General features: G+C 42.8%; 2 protein-coding genes across 4 annotated transcripts; both read left to right on the forward strand.

Annotated features, from left to right (window-relative positions):
• The first annotated feature begins 362 nt into the window (after positions 1-362).
• On the forward strand, positions 363-3,792 carry LOC122888047 (CAAX prenyl protease 2-like). Of its 3 annotated transcripts, XM_044221927.1 has the most exons (8): positions 363-578; positions 722-824; positions 1,299-1,382; positions 1,720-1,798; positions 1,922-2,089; positions 3,002-3,073; positions 3,381-3,443; positions 3,537-3,792. In XM_044221927.1, exons 1-8 carry the CDS (start codon positions 469-471, stop codon positions 3,755-3,757), a joined length of 900 nt encoding a protein of 299 aa, XP_044077862.1. In that variant the 5' UTR covers positions 363-468; the 3' UTR covers positions 3,758-3,792. The 3 variants fall into 3 exon arrangements, with proteins under 3 accessions (XP_044077862.1, XP_044077863.1, XP_044077864.1); XM_044221928.1 differs by lacking the exon at positions 3,002-3,073; XM_044221929.1 differs by lacking the exons at positions 363-578; positions 722-824; positions 1,299-1,382 and adding an exon at positions 1,408-1,513.
• A 7,077-nt stretch (positions 3,793-10,869) lies between these two features.
• On the forward strand, positions 10,870-15,708 carry LOC122888037 (endosialin-like). Its single transcript, XM_044221909.1, has 2 exons — positions 10,870-11,958; positions 13,721-15,708. Exons 1-2 carry the CDS (start codon positions 11,526-11,528, stop codon positions 15,472-15,474), a joined length of 2,187 nt encoding a protein of 728 aa, XP_044077844.1. The 5' UTR covers positions 10,870-11,525; the 3' UTR covers positions 15,475-15,708.
• Positions 15,709-15,846: the final 138 nt, after the last annotated feature.

Genomic DNA, 15,846 nt, shown 5'->3' on the forward strand with positions numbered 1-15,846 from the left:
TCAGGAAACGGATATGTTGTCTCTGTTATTCTATAGTCTGTATATATAGACTACCCTCAGTGTTTCCACCTACGCAGACACATGTACAAGCTGAACATTATGAGCCTTACAAAGTAAGCTATGGTGTTACAGGATGTAATTTACAGCAGGTCAGCTTATATCTGTGAAGAGAGTAATTACAGTCTGTGTCAGTTTTGTGTGTGTGTGTGTGTGTGTGTGTGTGTGTGTGTGTGTATGTGTGTGTGCGTGCATGTGTGTGTGTGTGCGTGTGTATGTGTCCTCCCAGTAGAGTATTAGAGCTAATCAGCTTGCCTCTGCAGCACAGATCTCCGCTTCATGGGGATCTACTACTCTGAAATGACAGACAGAACCAATCTAAAGTATGACGAACCTGTGCTGATGTGTTAGCTGTAGCTCACCTGAGGAACCTCCTGAAGCTCTGATAGCAAACCCTCAGTTCTGTCTATAATGCAAGTGGAACACGCCCATACAAGATGTTGGGTGTGTGTACTAAGCTGCCTTCTGCTCGCCTGTCTGTATGTCAGCAGTTTGTACGTCTGGAGAAGCAGCTTACCCAGGTATACAACTCATCAGCAGACCTGGGACAGTGCTGTTAGACCAGACTGTTAAACTGTTGTTGTATGTGTGTGTGTGTGTGTGTGTGTGTGTGTGTGTGTGTGTGTGTGTGTGTGTGTGTGTGTGTGTGTGTGTGTGTCTGCAGGGACCATCCCAGTGTGATTAAGCGTCGCTGTGCCAGTGTGCTGCTGGTCTCCGCAATGTCACCTGCAGTGGTGAAGGCATGGATGCAATGGGCTGATGTCAGGGTGAGTACACATGAACAAAACAGAGGCCATAGTTCACCGCAATAAACAATATCCTAACAAACCACAGAGAATTAACTTCTTCCTGTTCAAACACTTATGATCTGAGGTGGTTTGTGTACCAGTGTGAATCTATAGCAGTGGTGGAATGTAACTAAGTACATTAACTCACAAGTACCACAGCCCTCATCCATCCTCCAGGTAGAGAAAGCAACAGGTTGAAATGTGAACATCCATTACACGGGGAGGTCAAATGTCAGTGTCAGTCAAGCTGAGAGGGATTCAGTGTCTTTTTCATGGACACTTCACAGAGGGGACTAAACCACCTCCGGGTGAAGGACAGTGTCCTCACTCCTGGGGTGATCTTCGCTATACATAAGGTGTTTTGTGAGGTTAAGCCTGGGATCACATTGGCTTAACTTTATAATCACTTTAGGGTAAAAACTATGTTTGTAAAGCTACATTCTGCCCTTCCAGGTCCACGTGTCTGTGTGGGAGTTGATGGGAGTTCGTTTGGAAGGTCTGATTCCTGCAGCCATACTGCCACTGCTACTAACTATGGTACGTCAGGGAGTCTCAGCCCAGATTAAACCTTGAAGAAAAATAGATAGAGGAAGAGTTTTTTGTAGCTTCAAACACTACTCTGTGGATCTCGTTTCCCTCTTAGAACATTTTACTTATGCTGCACTAAGGCAGGTTTGACATTTAAGAGATTCAATTTCCATTCCCAATATGATACAGCGTGGCTTTACAACCTTATGCATTTTGCAGTGATATCCCATGAGCATGTTTAAACCACACATTGAAAAAAATGTACCCTGTAGTCTCTAGATCGTCCTCTTTCATCTTTTTTTTATATATATACTGTAGAAACATTTGATTTTATTCTTAACATCAGGTATTTTATCTCGGTACCCTGGTTCATTCTGCGATGGACAACCCCGAAGGCTTCACTGGGGAACTGCAGTCTGCACTAGGTGAGTTAAACTTTGTGTCCACTAAATGTTATAATAAATGTTAGAATTGGGGTTGTGGAGTTTTACACATGTGCTTGCATTTGATGCGTATGTCGTCATAAAGTCTTGACTTTATTTTCCCAGATGTTCAGTCATGGAGGATGTGTGTGGGAGATGCAGTGTGGCTCAGGAACCAGCTGGTGGCACCAGTGACAGAGGAGCTGGTGTTCAGAGGGGCCATGCTGCCCATGCTGGTGCCCTGCACTGGACCCACAACTGCCATCTTCATGGCTCCGCTGTTGTTCGGTGTTGGTATGGCAACCAGACTGTAAACAACTCATATTTACGATCTGCTTTTAACTTTTTTACATAGGTCTTGAGAAAAGAAGATCCCACACTCTGCTCTTGCTCAGCATCACAATCTATTAATCATACTAACGTTTTGGTCCATGACATGCCATGGCATCTCATCGTGTACCGTGGTATGCTCTAAGGAGTTTCAGGATTTTATAGACCTACTTATGGTACACTCAAGATACAAGTAGTGCATATGATTACACAACTTTTAATGACTTATGAAAGCTGCAAGGGCGATGTTTTCATTCATCAGATATGCAATTTCTGTAAATATTCTTGTAAATAGACTTTATTATGTGTCGTGATGTCTCACTTGTTCCTGTCTTTCTTTTCTTTTTCTTAAATGTGGAATATAATGTGACAGACTGTACACATGTCGCTGTCAATCATTGAGAGACACTCCCACAGCAGAATAATTGTCCCAGTCCTGTGCACACAAAATGGGCATTGTCTATTTAAGATCAGTGCTGTAAGAATTGTTTAAAACACTCTTGACGAAGGTCCATAGGGACCGAAATGTTAGTATGATCAATAAATTGTGATGCTGAGCAAGAGCATTGTGAGGATCTTCTTTTCTCAAGATTGAATTGATACTTTCCAACGCATCTGCATCTGAGATAGTTGGATGTGCAAATATCTCCTTTGGGAAAAACTCTTTTACATTAAACATTAGGACTATGTTGACATTATCATAACAGATTAATGAATGATAAAATACATCTGTTAACTTACTGCACTTTATACTTTGGAATATAGAGAATGAAATCTTTTTGTCCTTTTTGCCTAAATGCATGATAGCAAGTGCTGCATTATTCTGAATGAAAACTTATCACCGTGATTCATAGCTACTTCATGGTGTCTTTTTAGCCCATTTCCACCATATCATAGAGCAATGGCACCTCCACAAGGACAGTATGAGTGTCATCCTCTTGGTGTCAGGTCAGTTGGCTTACAAAACTCTGCTCAAATAAACCAAACTGTAACAATGCAAGCTAATGAATTCAAACAAAGTTAGATAATCGGTAACAATGTGTAATTTTGGGATTGATATATGGTTTTTGGATCATGTAGTAAATTCTGTCAACATTATGAATAACCTTTTAGTACATCACACAACTGCATTAATTAACTTTTACTTTTCAAATCCTGCTTTTGCACCAAAGTCATCTACATTCAAAACCATACTGATTTTAAAGAGGAAGGTCATCAATTTGGCACGTTTCATGGAAATTCTCTTCTGTTGCAGGGATGCAGTTCTTGTACACAACTGTGTTTGGTGCCTTTACTGCCTTTATATTCATGAGAACTGGTGAGACATGAAGAGAACAGCACATTGACTTGCTAACACCTACAGTTAACACACCTCATTAAATCTGTATCTGTATTAAATCTCTTTCTATAGGTCATGTTGTGGGTCCAGTTTTGTGCCATTCATTCTGTAACAGTAAGGGCCTGCCTGACATCAGCTCTGCCCTGCAACATCCTCAACGATCAGCTCTACTCTTCTCTTATCTCATGGGGTTGCTGCTGTTTCTGGTGCTACTCTTCCCACTGACAGACCCCGTCTTTTATGGTGCTATTCCCATCTGTAGCCTGGCTCCCTCTCCAGCGTCTGTATGCTAGACTAAATTAAATAAAAATGTACTCCGCTCTTAAAACTTTTTTTACTTTGGATTTCATTTTGGGTTTGGTTTTCAGATTTTAAATAAAGAGTGTGTGTGCATGTATGTGTGTGTGTGCATGAGAAGAGAATGATTCTAGCACTTCAGACATTTCCTGGATGGTTGAAAATATTTCCTACTGTATTGAAACACAACACCAGTACAACTTTCCCAGGCTGAGAGAGAGAAAGAGAGAGGTATGTTCATGTGTGTGTGTGTGTGTGTGTGTGTGTGTGTGTGTGTGTGTGTGTGTGTGTGTGTGTGTGTGTGTGTGTGTGTGTGTGTGTGTGTGTGTGTGTGTGTGTGTGTGTGGCAGAGAAAAGGTGAACAGATGAACTGTGAAAGCAAATGAGTGGAGGAGACAGCAGTAGAGAATGACACATATGCAGACAGAGAGAGAGACAGACAGAAACACAGACACAGAGGGCCAACAAACACACAAAAGGAACCAAAGTGTTGAGAGACAGCTATGTAAAGTCACATTATTAGGACAAATAAGGCTATGAAAGTCAGGCTTGTGAGAAACATTTACAGCCAGAAGCAACAAGAGCAATGCCAACAGACATGAAGAGAAGAGAAGAAGAGAAGAGAAGAGAAGAGAAGAGAAGAGAAGAGAAGAGAAGAGAAGAGAAGAGAAGAGAAGAGAAGAGAAGAGAAGAAAATAAAGGAGAACAGAAAAGGAAAGATGGAAGAGGAGGATGGGGGGAAACGTTAGTGTGTCCCCAAGGAAATTTAGAATGTGGAATAGCAGAGGAGAAGAGAGGAGATTCAGGGTCAGTGGAAATAGTGAAGGTTTAGGACTGAGAGGTGAAAGGTTGTGTCAGGCGATTGAGATTTATGAGACAGACTGATGACCTAAACCAGGGAATTCACATATATTTCTCTATCTGCACACTGCTCTAGACTGCAGTGTTATATATTAGCATCATATATTTAATTTCAGCACCAATTCCCCATGACTTCGAATACCAACTAAACTGTGGTCACAAACTGGGGTTTATCTTCTACTCAGCTCTGTGAAATTTTGGAAAAGGTTAGGTTTAAAGGGATTAAAGAGGGGTTTTTTTTTATCTTTATTTAGTCAAGGAAAGACTGCTGATTGCTCATCATGCTTCCTGTCTGCTTTGCTTTCATACATTTCAGCTTAGTCATACTTGGGATCTTTCCAGTACAACAAAGTCTTCAGCTGCTGGCTGCTGAGAGTTTGAGGATTTGGAGGACTTTGCTGCTCTGGAACAAGCTTGACAGTAGTTTTTGCAAGAAGCAACTGTATTACCTATTTACCTCCCCAGTGTTTTCCCCCCGAGGATTACAGGAGATTAATCTAACAACCTGGCGACCACCTTCTAAGTCTGCCAGGTGACTAGAGAGCAAAGAAAGACTCTTATTCGACTTCCCCGCACAAAACTGGTCTGCAAAAGATTTTAGCATTGTGGTTAGGGAATGATTTATCATCTTTTGCTGATGCTGAGTCAGGCAGTTTACTGTTTTTCTGCAAGTTTTTTCAGAATAGCTGTTTTTTGAGAGGCACTCTGAAAGTGAAAACTGAGGTCAGGTCACATGAGGGATGTGGGTTACAAAATGTGAAGTTTCAACAGGAGAGAAGACCCGAGAGAATAGGAGGAAATGGTGCAGAGAGAAGTCAGACATGTGGTGGGTTATCTCAAAGGTCCTGCACATCAGATGCCTGTCTGTCTCTGTTGCTCTGTCGAGCCTTCGTGTCCTGTCCCTTTCTTGTGGAGTCGTCATCCTTTCGTCCCACTGTTAATGCATTTACCATTACACACACACTAACACACACACACACCACAAATGGCTCTGTCTCTGGAGAAATATGACTGTATCATGAAAGACACTACAAAGTAGTGTAAGATGTCTGTGTGCGTCTGTGTGTGTATGTGCATGGCCGTGTCTTTGGAAAAGCTGAGCCTCTCATCTGGTAAAGGAATAATCTGTCAGGAATTATCCTCTCCCAGTGCTCTCTCCATCTCTCTTTCTGCCTCTCAGCAGTTTCGTAAACCTTAACGGTTTTCTGGTGATTTTCTAGCAGAGTTTCTGTTTGTCTGAGGTTTGTTTAGACATGTGTGATTCTTTATGTGCGGAAAACTCCAATTGCTGCCCAGACGATCATGCATTTGTGTCACCTGAGCCTATGCTAGTCATTTTGCTTCTTTCTTTTTTTTTACTTTCTCCAAAGCGAAAAAAATGTTTCTGGACAGATAGCGCTGGATCACTGCAGTTTCCATCAGCGGCCATGTTTGTTTTAAACTTGCCATATGACTTCTAACTGGAAATTCAGTAGCAGCTGTTAACACAATTTTTTTTCCATTTTTTTTTGCCAGTTTAAAGAATGCAATGCAAGAATACTTGTAAATGAGAATGACTTCTTGTTTTTCAGGAAAGTAAGTAAATGAAGATACAGATTAGGTTTTCCAAACCCTCCCCATGCCCAGTTGGTTGCCTGTTCTCAATCTGAAAATCTTAAATTGTTCCTCTGGAGCTAATCAGTGGCTTAGGAGGCTGTGTTTGTACTGGGCAGCTCCCAGGTGTGAAAATGAGTGAAACTGAGCATGAAGGAATGAGGACATGGCTGAAAAGCATGCTCAGTAAACTCTTCCATGGTTAAATAAAGGTTAATAAAGGTCACCTGGCATATGGACACTACTTAGACATAGCTCTGATGCAGGGTTACCAACTAGCTTACAGCTACCTTCAAAAGTGTCCAAACTCTTCCAGTTGAGGGTTGAAGTAACTGTAGACTTCAGCTGGCAGGGAATTATTCCTTCTGGATTCAGCCGTTCGACAGCGACCCCAGTCTGCTCGGATATTTGTGGTGAAGCTTTGTTGACAGTCTGGGTGTGGAAGGAGGGCATTCTTGTCTGCTATGAAAGATGAAACATATGGACCTTGTGGAAGAAGTGGATAAAAGTATCGTCTTTTTCCTCCACTCCACAGAAATCACCAGGAATGCCTACACTCCATTATTTAACCACAAGGCCGCAGCTAATTGCTTCAGTGTGTGTGTGTGTGTGTGTGAGAGACATAAGACACCAGTGGTTGGGAAAAATGAATTGACGTGTCCTGCTGTATTTGATATGGCACAAACGCGTCAATAGGCCAGAATGGTGAGAGTCTATACTCCACTGACCCAAGGCAACAAGGAAATAACAATGCCGTTTCCTTGACATCAGTGTGGAAGCTCGGTGAGCTTGGGACCAGTGGCAGTCCTACTTATTTGGCCAGAAGTCAAGAAAAACATTTTAATTATCAAAGCAGAGGCAGAGAAAAGTATGACACTTGTAAAATGAATTACTTTGCAGACTGCTGGCCCTGCACAGCCACACGAGTTAGGATATTTACATCCACAAACTCTCATATAGAAACAGAATTAAATCTAATATAAAATGTTCCATAAACACATTGGTAATATATTGACATAAAGCAGATTTAGCAATGTATTTGTAATGTTTTGTGGAATATAAGAAATAATATACTGACAACAACTATATATTTCAAATGTGTTGCCACATATTTTCCTACATTTAACACATTTATTTAAATAAGGGATTGAAGGTGGCTATATTTCTTGCATTTAATAACAAATTCTTGCACAAAAATGGCAATATGCTTAGGTGTCAAAAAAGACTTCAAATGCATATTATATATATATATATTTGACAAAATGGGATCTTGGTGAAGGTCTAACGACTGAAACCTTAGCTCTCCCCAATATACTGGCATGTAAAGTATAGGCTACAGTAGGTCCTTCTACACGTTCAAACGTGTTTTATACATTACAGTAAATTTTTTAGCCATGTTAAAAATGTGTGATGGCAACATCTGTCTGTTGGTTGGCGACCCACCACTTTGTTCGAGACTGAAATATTTCAACAACAATTAGATGGATTGCCATGAAATTTTGTACAGACATTTGTGGTCCTGAGATGGTGAAGCCTACGACTTTGGTGATCCCTGACGTTTCATCTAACGCCACCGACAGGTCAAAGTTTTCACCATTGAAATATCTCAATATTTACTACTGTAGCAATCAGACATTTTTGATTTTTTTGGTTTGAAACTTTGTGATCCTCTGACTTTTTAATTTGTCTTTATGACCAAATACAAGCAAACTAATGACTTTACCAGCATCTGCTGATGTACTTTGTGTTTAGTGCAAACAGCAAATGTTAGCATGCTAACAGGCTAAACTAAGATGGTGAACGTGACAAACATGTTAGCACTATCATTGTGAGCATGTTAACATGCTGACATTAGCATTTAGCTCAAAACACTGCTGTGCCTGAGTGTAGCCTCCCAGAGTTTCTAGCATGGTTGTAGACTCTAATCTGTTTTTTTGCATTTTAAAGGGCTGTGTCTGTGGCTCTGTAACTTTCCGAAACCGACAATCCAACATTCACACCCACATCATGCAACGATTGGTCAGGTGTGCAGAGAACTTTTCTCTCTAGTTCTCTTTTTCATTCTTTACACAACTTTTTCTGTCACTTTTCATGTACAAAGAAGTGCAACACTGAATGTCTTCCAGGAGACACTGTCTGAAAATGTGTGCTGTTATCCTTATATTTAAATGCTTATTGCATCTCCCCGCTCTCTATGAATGCCAGCTTTTCACTCTTTGTACTAGTGTGGCCGTTCATTAACAATTTTGCTTTCTGACGCATGCTAGCTCTTTTCTAGCATAACCCAGCTTTGGTCTTGTTAAATACATGTTACATGTTCTTTTAGTGAAAAGTATTTTATCAAACCAGATACCAAAGTGGCCACCAAAGAACATCAAATCAAGAACAGCTATTGAGCTGCTAAAAAATAGAATTAGTGGGTGAAGTGAAATGGAGAGGCTTTGGAGCTGGAAGGTACAGTTCAGCTGCTTGAAAGCCAGAAGCTGAGAATGTATCAGAGCCAATAATGATATGTGGCAAGTGGCTAGGAGTCAAGGAAAATAGACTGTGACCTAGGAGGCAGGGAATATAAAATCAAGAGATCTATATGTTCCATTAAAGGTCTTTGGGTTGAGAGATAGAGCAGCTTGGATGTAGTGTAAGTACATTAATGTGAAAGGGGGGAATGGGGAGTGCAGGCCTATGGAAAGGAGAAGTTTTGTCTGTTCTATCAATTACATTTGTGGTATGTGCTGGGGGGGTGTCTGAGCAGAGGGAGGGGTCGACCAGCCTGAATGATAGAATAAACAGAAAAAGAGTGGGAGGTTTGGGGTAAAAGTTGAGGTTCTGGAGGAGAGATTGCTGACTTGGAAGCCCTAATAATGAAACTAAAAGAGAGGAAGGGGAGAGGAGTAGCAAGGAGAAGATAAGGAAAGGGAGGAAAGCAAGAGGATGCAAGAAAGGAGAGGGGACAAACGGGGAAAGAAAGAATAATAAGGAAGGGAGAGAGGAGACGGAGGAGAAAGGAGGATGGGGGCAGTCCAAGAAAATGAAAATCAGAGGAAGATGGGAGGAGGATGAGGGATGTGGAGGAGGAGGAGGTGGGGGTGGGGACCAAGACCAAAAGGCTCTTTAGGTTCTCCGGGATCCTGAGGTTTTATGTTTGTTCTCCCTCTAGTTCCGATGGTTGTTACATAACTGGAAAAGACTGCTGAATAGTTAGCCTGTATATATTCTGTCTGCCAAAACCAACACGCCTCACAGCCAGCCGACTCATCTGCTGTACACAGAGCGAACAAAGGCTCGGACACACATAGGGATGCAGCTAATAACCGATTCAGCTACACATACAGCATGACTTTTCCATCTCATCATCCTGTGTTAAGAAGCTACAGCGGGTGAAACTTTGCTGTCAGTTTTAAGTTTGCTTTAAACAATCACTTCACACCAGACATAGAGGAAAGTTGCAGCATATGATAATGACATCAAGCTGCCTAAATTGTGTTGTGGCAGCTCACAATTTCCACAGAGAAAAACGTGATGAGCATTTCTGTGAAGGCCTATTGTTTGCCCAAGCACTTTTCCACTTATGTTGCTTAGATTACTCGACAATTCAGCTTGTTTGTGTGTGGTAGACCTTAATTAACAGTCTCGTGCCCATTTTTTGTCCCTTACACAGCAGCTTTAAATCTGTAACATTCCCATCAGGGCTTGAATCCTCAGAATCACAGTTATGGGCTTCATTTTGTATTCTTTGGCTTTGCGTGCGGCATAGCTACAAGGAAAAACAAAAAGATCTTATTTTTCTTTGGAAAATCCAAACGCAGCCTTTGATTTTGCACCAGACGTACCATTCATGGCGGACGGATCATGTGACGGCAGTGGAGGTACCCCCAGTATGCACAGCTACTGAGAGGTCAGGCTGATGCACATCTGGCATTTCCTGTTTCCTCTCCTCCATATGCCCCCGAGTGGTAGCCACACGCACACACACTGAAGAACACTTACGCATACGCTTACACATCTGTGCCCATGCGAAGTTATTGTATAACAGCATAAGAATGAACTCACACACACACACATCTGCATAGTCCAACAGGTATTCCTGTTCCATACTCAAATGTTTCCATTGGACTGTAAAAAGTTCCAGCTGGTATGGACTTGGTAGAAAGACGAGATGAGTGGGGGTGGTGGCAGAAAAAGAGAAACTACAGTGAAAAGTGGTGGTAAAGACAGAGATAATAATTATTATACTAATTATTATGATAATTAGATTAAGAGAAAGAAATAAAAAGGCATGAAAACAATGACAGGCTAACAGAGAACAGGAAAAACAGACAGAAAAACAGAAAGTGGAAGAGAAAAAGGAGAGGAGAAGAAGAAGGGGGAGACAATCTCTGCATCTCACAGAGCTGACAAACACTTTCCACTGCTGTGGATGCTGTGCAGCATGCATTACTTGAAGCTGTGAGTGTGTGTGTGTATGAGAGTGCATGTGTGTGTCTGAAGCCATAGGCAAGATGGGGGGACAGAATGGTGCCGTATGGTTTTCATAACTCCCCCGTCAACCCCTCCAGCCTTTCCTTATACACTCACACACTTTACCAGCCCCCTCTTCCAAAAACACACAATTCTTTTTCCTCTACGTAGCCTCCCCCCTTACTACCCTCCCCCATCTTTCTCTCTTTCTGAGGTTCAGTCAGAAAGCCAACTTTGCAGAGGCAAGAAAGCCCCAGCAGGATCAGATACAGATCACTGAAATTCATCAGATTCATATATGGACTCTATTTAACTCTTTTGGACTTAGCCAAAGGGCATATTGCTCCATTCAACAATTTTGAACCCTGGACTCTACTGATACTTCACTGGGCTTTATTTTGGACTGTACTGGACTCAACTGGACTTTCTAGGACTGCATTGGTTTCCATTTATTTTATATGGGATCTGGTGAAATCTACTTTACTGTGGCAGCAGTGCTGACAAGTTGCTGATGAATGGAGTTTGACTGTAGGTCTATTTGTCTAAAGTCTTGGGCAATCCAAGGTATATTAAGGTAATCCAATGTCAGTTTTGGATTTATCTGCCTCAGATTACTTTGAGTAAAAGGTCAGTTAGACCAGATTATTTATTTAAATACAGTAACCGGATAGAAAAAATAGAACAGGTCTGGCTTGGCAAGTTTCAGTTTGTTAAATTCATTCAAGTGAGTGAATTTGGGTCAGGTCTGTTTGAATAGGAGGTCAGAAAAAATAGTTATTGTCCTTTATTAGGTTATTTATTTTGACAGTAACAGTGGGGTACGCATTTGAATGTTGGCCTAGTTTAAACCTCATGTCTTGGTGGAGGATGCAAAAGATCATCAGGAGCAGCAGCTGCAGCAGCATGAGTCTCCTGTGTGTCCTGTGGCTGCTGATGGTCTGTCTGGCTCCTGGAAGCCGAGGCCAGAGACTGAGGGAGTCGGAGGGGGAGCAGCCAGCAGCTGAGGCTCAGCTGGCGGAGAGAGACGCACTCTGCCACCAGGAGGGATGCTTCACTGTCTTCCTCCAGAGGAGAACCTTCAGGGAGGCTGGGCGAAGCTGCCGGGAGCGAGGTGGGACCCTGGCAACGATGCACACAGACAAGGCAGCGGGTGTGGTCCATGAGCTGCTGTCGGCCATCAAGGCACAGGGGACCAGGTCAAGGCTTCGCCTCTGGATTGGGCTGCACAGACCTCCACGCCAGTGTTCATCCACCCGACCACTCAGAGGATTCGTCTGGGTCACAGGCAAAGTTTCACCTTTTTGACATTTGACCTTTCAGTGCTCCTAATATTGACCATCATCACCTTATCAGCCATTTTATTGGATTTAAATAAGTTAGCTGAGACAAAACTGCCCCCAAATAGGAAAAGGTACATAATGGCATGTCTTTTCTTACAGTTAAGCATTTAAGCATTCCCTCCCCCGGTCAACTATTTAAAGATCACTGCACTTACAGCTAATGTGAATACTGCAAAATGAAAAGTTTTTGACTGTGATCTAATGGAAAATCTGTGGGTCAGTATAACTGATGCTAAATCTGTTCAAAACCTCAGTAGTTAGTTTTACATACTTGACTAAATTGGTTCTGGCAGTGTTTGTTGCCTAATATATACAAAATTAAATTAACCAATGCTAGATTTAAGCCTATTTTACTATATTGTTGTATCACAAGTCGACATGTGTTCAACTAAAATCTATAGACTTTCCTAAACTTTCATTAAATCAATTTTAATCAGTGATTACAACCATTCGGTCTACTTCAATATTACTATTTCCACACACACACACACACACACACACACACATACACACACATATCAAGAGCTTATGAATCACTTTAAGATTGTGGTATTAAACCATTGTGCTGGTCTCCAACCCTAACCTTCCTGTTATACTTTGGTACCTGGGCCAGCCTCCAGAGCTCTGCCCTGACTGGATGGTTATTACATTAACTACTTTGGTTTCACAGAGATGGGGCTGGCGCGACAGGGGAAGTTCGAACCCCTTTTGACCTCACTGCTACCCCTCAACCTGATTTAGTCATTACACAAACCAGCAGCCTTGCTTTTCAGTTAGAAAAGACTAAAATATTACATTTTCAAGCGTTACGTGGCCAGCTTACTTGTTTTTTCCATCAGCCATGATTTAAATTGTTGGTTTACCCCATGTTTTCTCATTCCTAGCGGTATCTAGCAATGTGGATAGTTTTGGTTTTATTTAACCAGGGTTTGAAGTAGAGATTTCTTCCTACACCACAGTACAATTAATGTGAATGGAAGATTGTTTGTGGTGCTCACAGCATTGAAAAATTACTTTAGAAAAATTCAACAGCAGAGTGTCTTTCATTAAATAGTACCCTGGCTGCTTAACACCTGTGTTGCCTGGTGGTCCACTCAAGTATGTTCATACAGACAATATTGATGCAGATCCTTCAGCTCTTACAAACTGTTCACTGTGGGGGAATTTGCAGTGTCAGGTCTGCCAAAACGTAAATAAGAAGGCAACTCATCTGTAAAACTACTACCCAGATATTACAAAGGCAAATCTTAACATTTGAATACTATTGCAACAACAACATAAGCAAGATAAATGAGGTGTTTTCAAAGTCCATATGTGTAGAATTTGAAAATATCTGACTTTGGCGACTCCTAGTGGTAGTATAAAAAAGACACTGTGGCAGACAGCAATGCAGGCTGCTACAACCCCCACCCCTCACAAAGCCAACCCAGAAAAGATGACAATGAATGGGGTGACATCAACAATGTCTCAGTTTCTACAAACAAAAACTTGTGCCATCAGAATAATTTGAAAGACAATAAATTCACATAAAAATTATACACATGGCAGCTTTAATCATGATAATCTTAAGGATTCACACTTTAAATGTGTCATATAGATCTGAAAAAGTAAATTAAATGCAAAGAGATAGTTAAAAAATAAAAGAAGGAAACTAAAAAGAGGGAATTTCTACTTTTACTGACCTGACTTGTCTTTATTTTCCAACAGGAGACCAGGATGGCCAGTTCACCAACTGGCTCCGTGAAGACACCCCTGGGACTTGTGCGGCCCCTCGTTGTGTGGCCATGACCATCCACACTTCTGAGAGCGGACGTGAGAGCAGTGACAATTTCCGGTGGCTCGACGGCTCCTGCGCACTGCCGTTAGATGGATATGTTTGCCAGTACAACTACAAAGGAATGTGTCCACCACTGGAGGACGAGGGTAGAGGTCCAGCTGTTTACACCACCCCATTTCACCTTGTCAGCACCCTGCTGACTCACGTGCCCTATGGGTCTGTAGCTGCTCTACTATGCCCTGCAGACAGCTCAGACCCAGATGCTCGTGCTGAGCAGACAGTACTGTGCATGGAGAGAGATGACGAAACAGTGGGCTGGTCCAGGGATGCCCCACTCTGCTCGTCCAGTGCAGCTCCACAGAACCAAGACTGGTGTAGCGGGGACCATGGATGTGAGCAGTACTGTCAGAACACAGACACAGACTACTACTGTTACTGCTCTGAGGGCTTTACAATAGATGAGGACGGGTACAGCTGCAAACTTGACCTTCTGAGTCAAACTGACCCCCCTGAATTATCCTCTGACTCCGCCGGTCCCACTGACCAGCCACACATCAAAGACATCTGTGTGGAGATGGGGTGTGAGTACAACTGTGTGGAGACACCTCGGGGCATCCGCTGCACATGCCCCCCAGGCTACCAAATGGGTCCAGATGGCCGCAGATGTTCTGATGTAGACGAATGTCAACAGCAACCATGCCCGCAACTCTGTGTCAACATCCCAGGCACCTTCCACTGCACCTGCCACCCCGGGTACCAGCCAGATGACGAGGGCGAGTGTGTGGACATCGATGAGTGCCTTGATGAAGGCAGCTGTGAAGGCACTTGTGAAAACACAGTGGGGTCCTTCGCATGCCTGTGTAACCCAGGGTACGAGTCGGGCAGTGAAGGAGAGTGTGTAGATGTAGATGAGTGTGTGGGGGAGTCGCCCTGCCAGCAGCAGTGTCTCAACTACATGGGAGGGTACCAGTGTTACTGTGACAATGGCTTTGACCTGCAGCCAGATGGACTTACCTGCCAGCCCTCGCCTGATGATGAAGAATATTCCACCCTGACCCCTGACCCAAGTGACTCCGCTCACATACCTGACTTGGACCCCGACCATGATATTCCCTGGTCCACCTCATTCACCCCGGACCCAAACTTTGAAGCTGACACTAACTTTGACGTTGACTGGCTGACAGAAGCCCCTGAAGGACTCTCCCCTGACATGCCTCATGGGTCAGATAATCACCTCAACCAATGGGATGCCCTATCACCAAAGCGATATCAGACAGCTCCAACCCCGACGCAGACAGACCACACAGGCAATGAAATTGATAATGAGGCTGAAGCTAAGACAGGTGGTAGAGAAGCTAGTGGTGGGGTGGGAGCTGAGACTGCAAACGGGTCAGCCACCGGGACTAGGGAGGGGGAGGGATCTAAGATGGATAATACAGAGGATGTTAGCGGTACAGCAGAGGTAGGGGCTGGATCTGATGCAGGTAAACGGAAGCATGACAAGAGCTGGCTACTGGTGGCCCTGCTGGTGCCTCTGTGTGTGTTCCTCGTAGTGATGCTGGCTCTTGGGATCGTCTACTGCACCAGCTGTGCTGTGGACAAGAGCCTGAGTTTCTCAGACTGCTATCGCTGGATACTCCCTACAACGCCTCCTGACAGGAGGGATGGCAAAACCCAAGCATGAACCCTAAAATAAACAAACACAGGTGCACTCGCACACACACAGATGTGTTGAACGCCTAGATGTCTGTTAACATTTCTTTTGTGGTCACTGAAACTACCATTTGGATATAGTACAGCTGGCTGGTTCTCCCATTCATCAAGGAAAACTTAATGCTTTCTGTTGCCACACCTTTTGTAAATAATTCACTTTCTCAACATGTTTTTAGAATTCAATAAAACCAATAAACTGATGAAATACTGTGTGGTTTGTAAGCCTAATGAGGTTATAACATAAAATAATGTCTAACCAAGGGGACTGTCAAATGAAAGTGTGTGTGGAAAGAATGTGTGTTTATGGTTTTATGGTTCCATGTCAAGTCAAGTCAGTTTTATT

Source organism: Siniperca chuatsi, linkage group LG14 (assembly GCF_020085105.1).
Source record: "Siniperca chuatsi isolate FFG_IHB_CAS linkage group LG14, ASM2008510v1, whole genome shotgun sequence".
Classification (NCBI taxonomy): Eukaryota; Metazoa; Chordata; class Actinopteri; order Centrarchiformes; family Sinipercidae; genus Siniperca; species Siniperca chuatsi.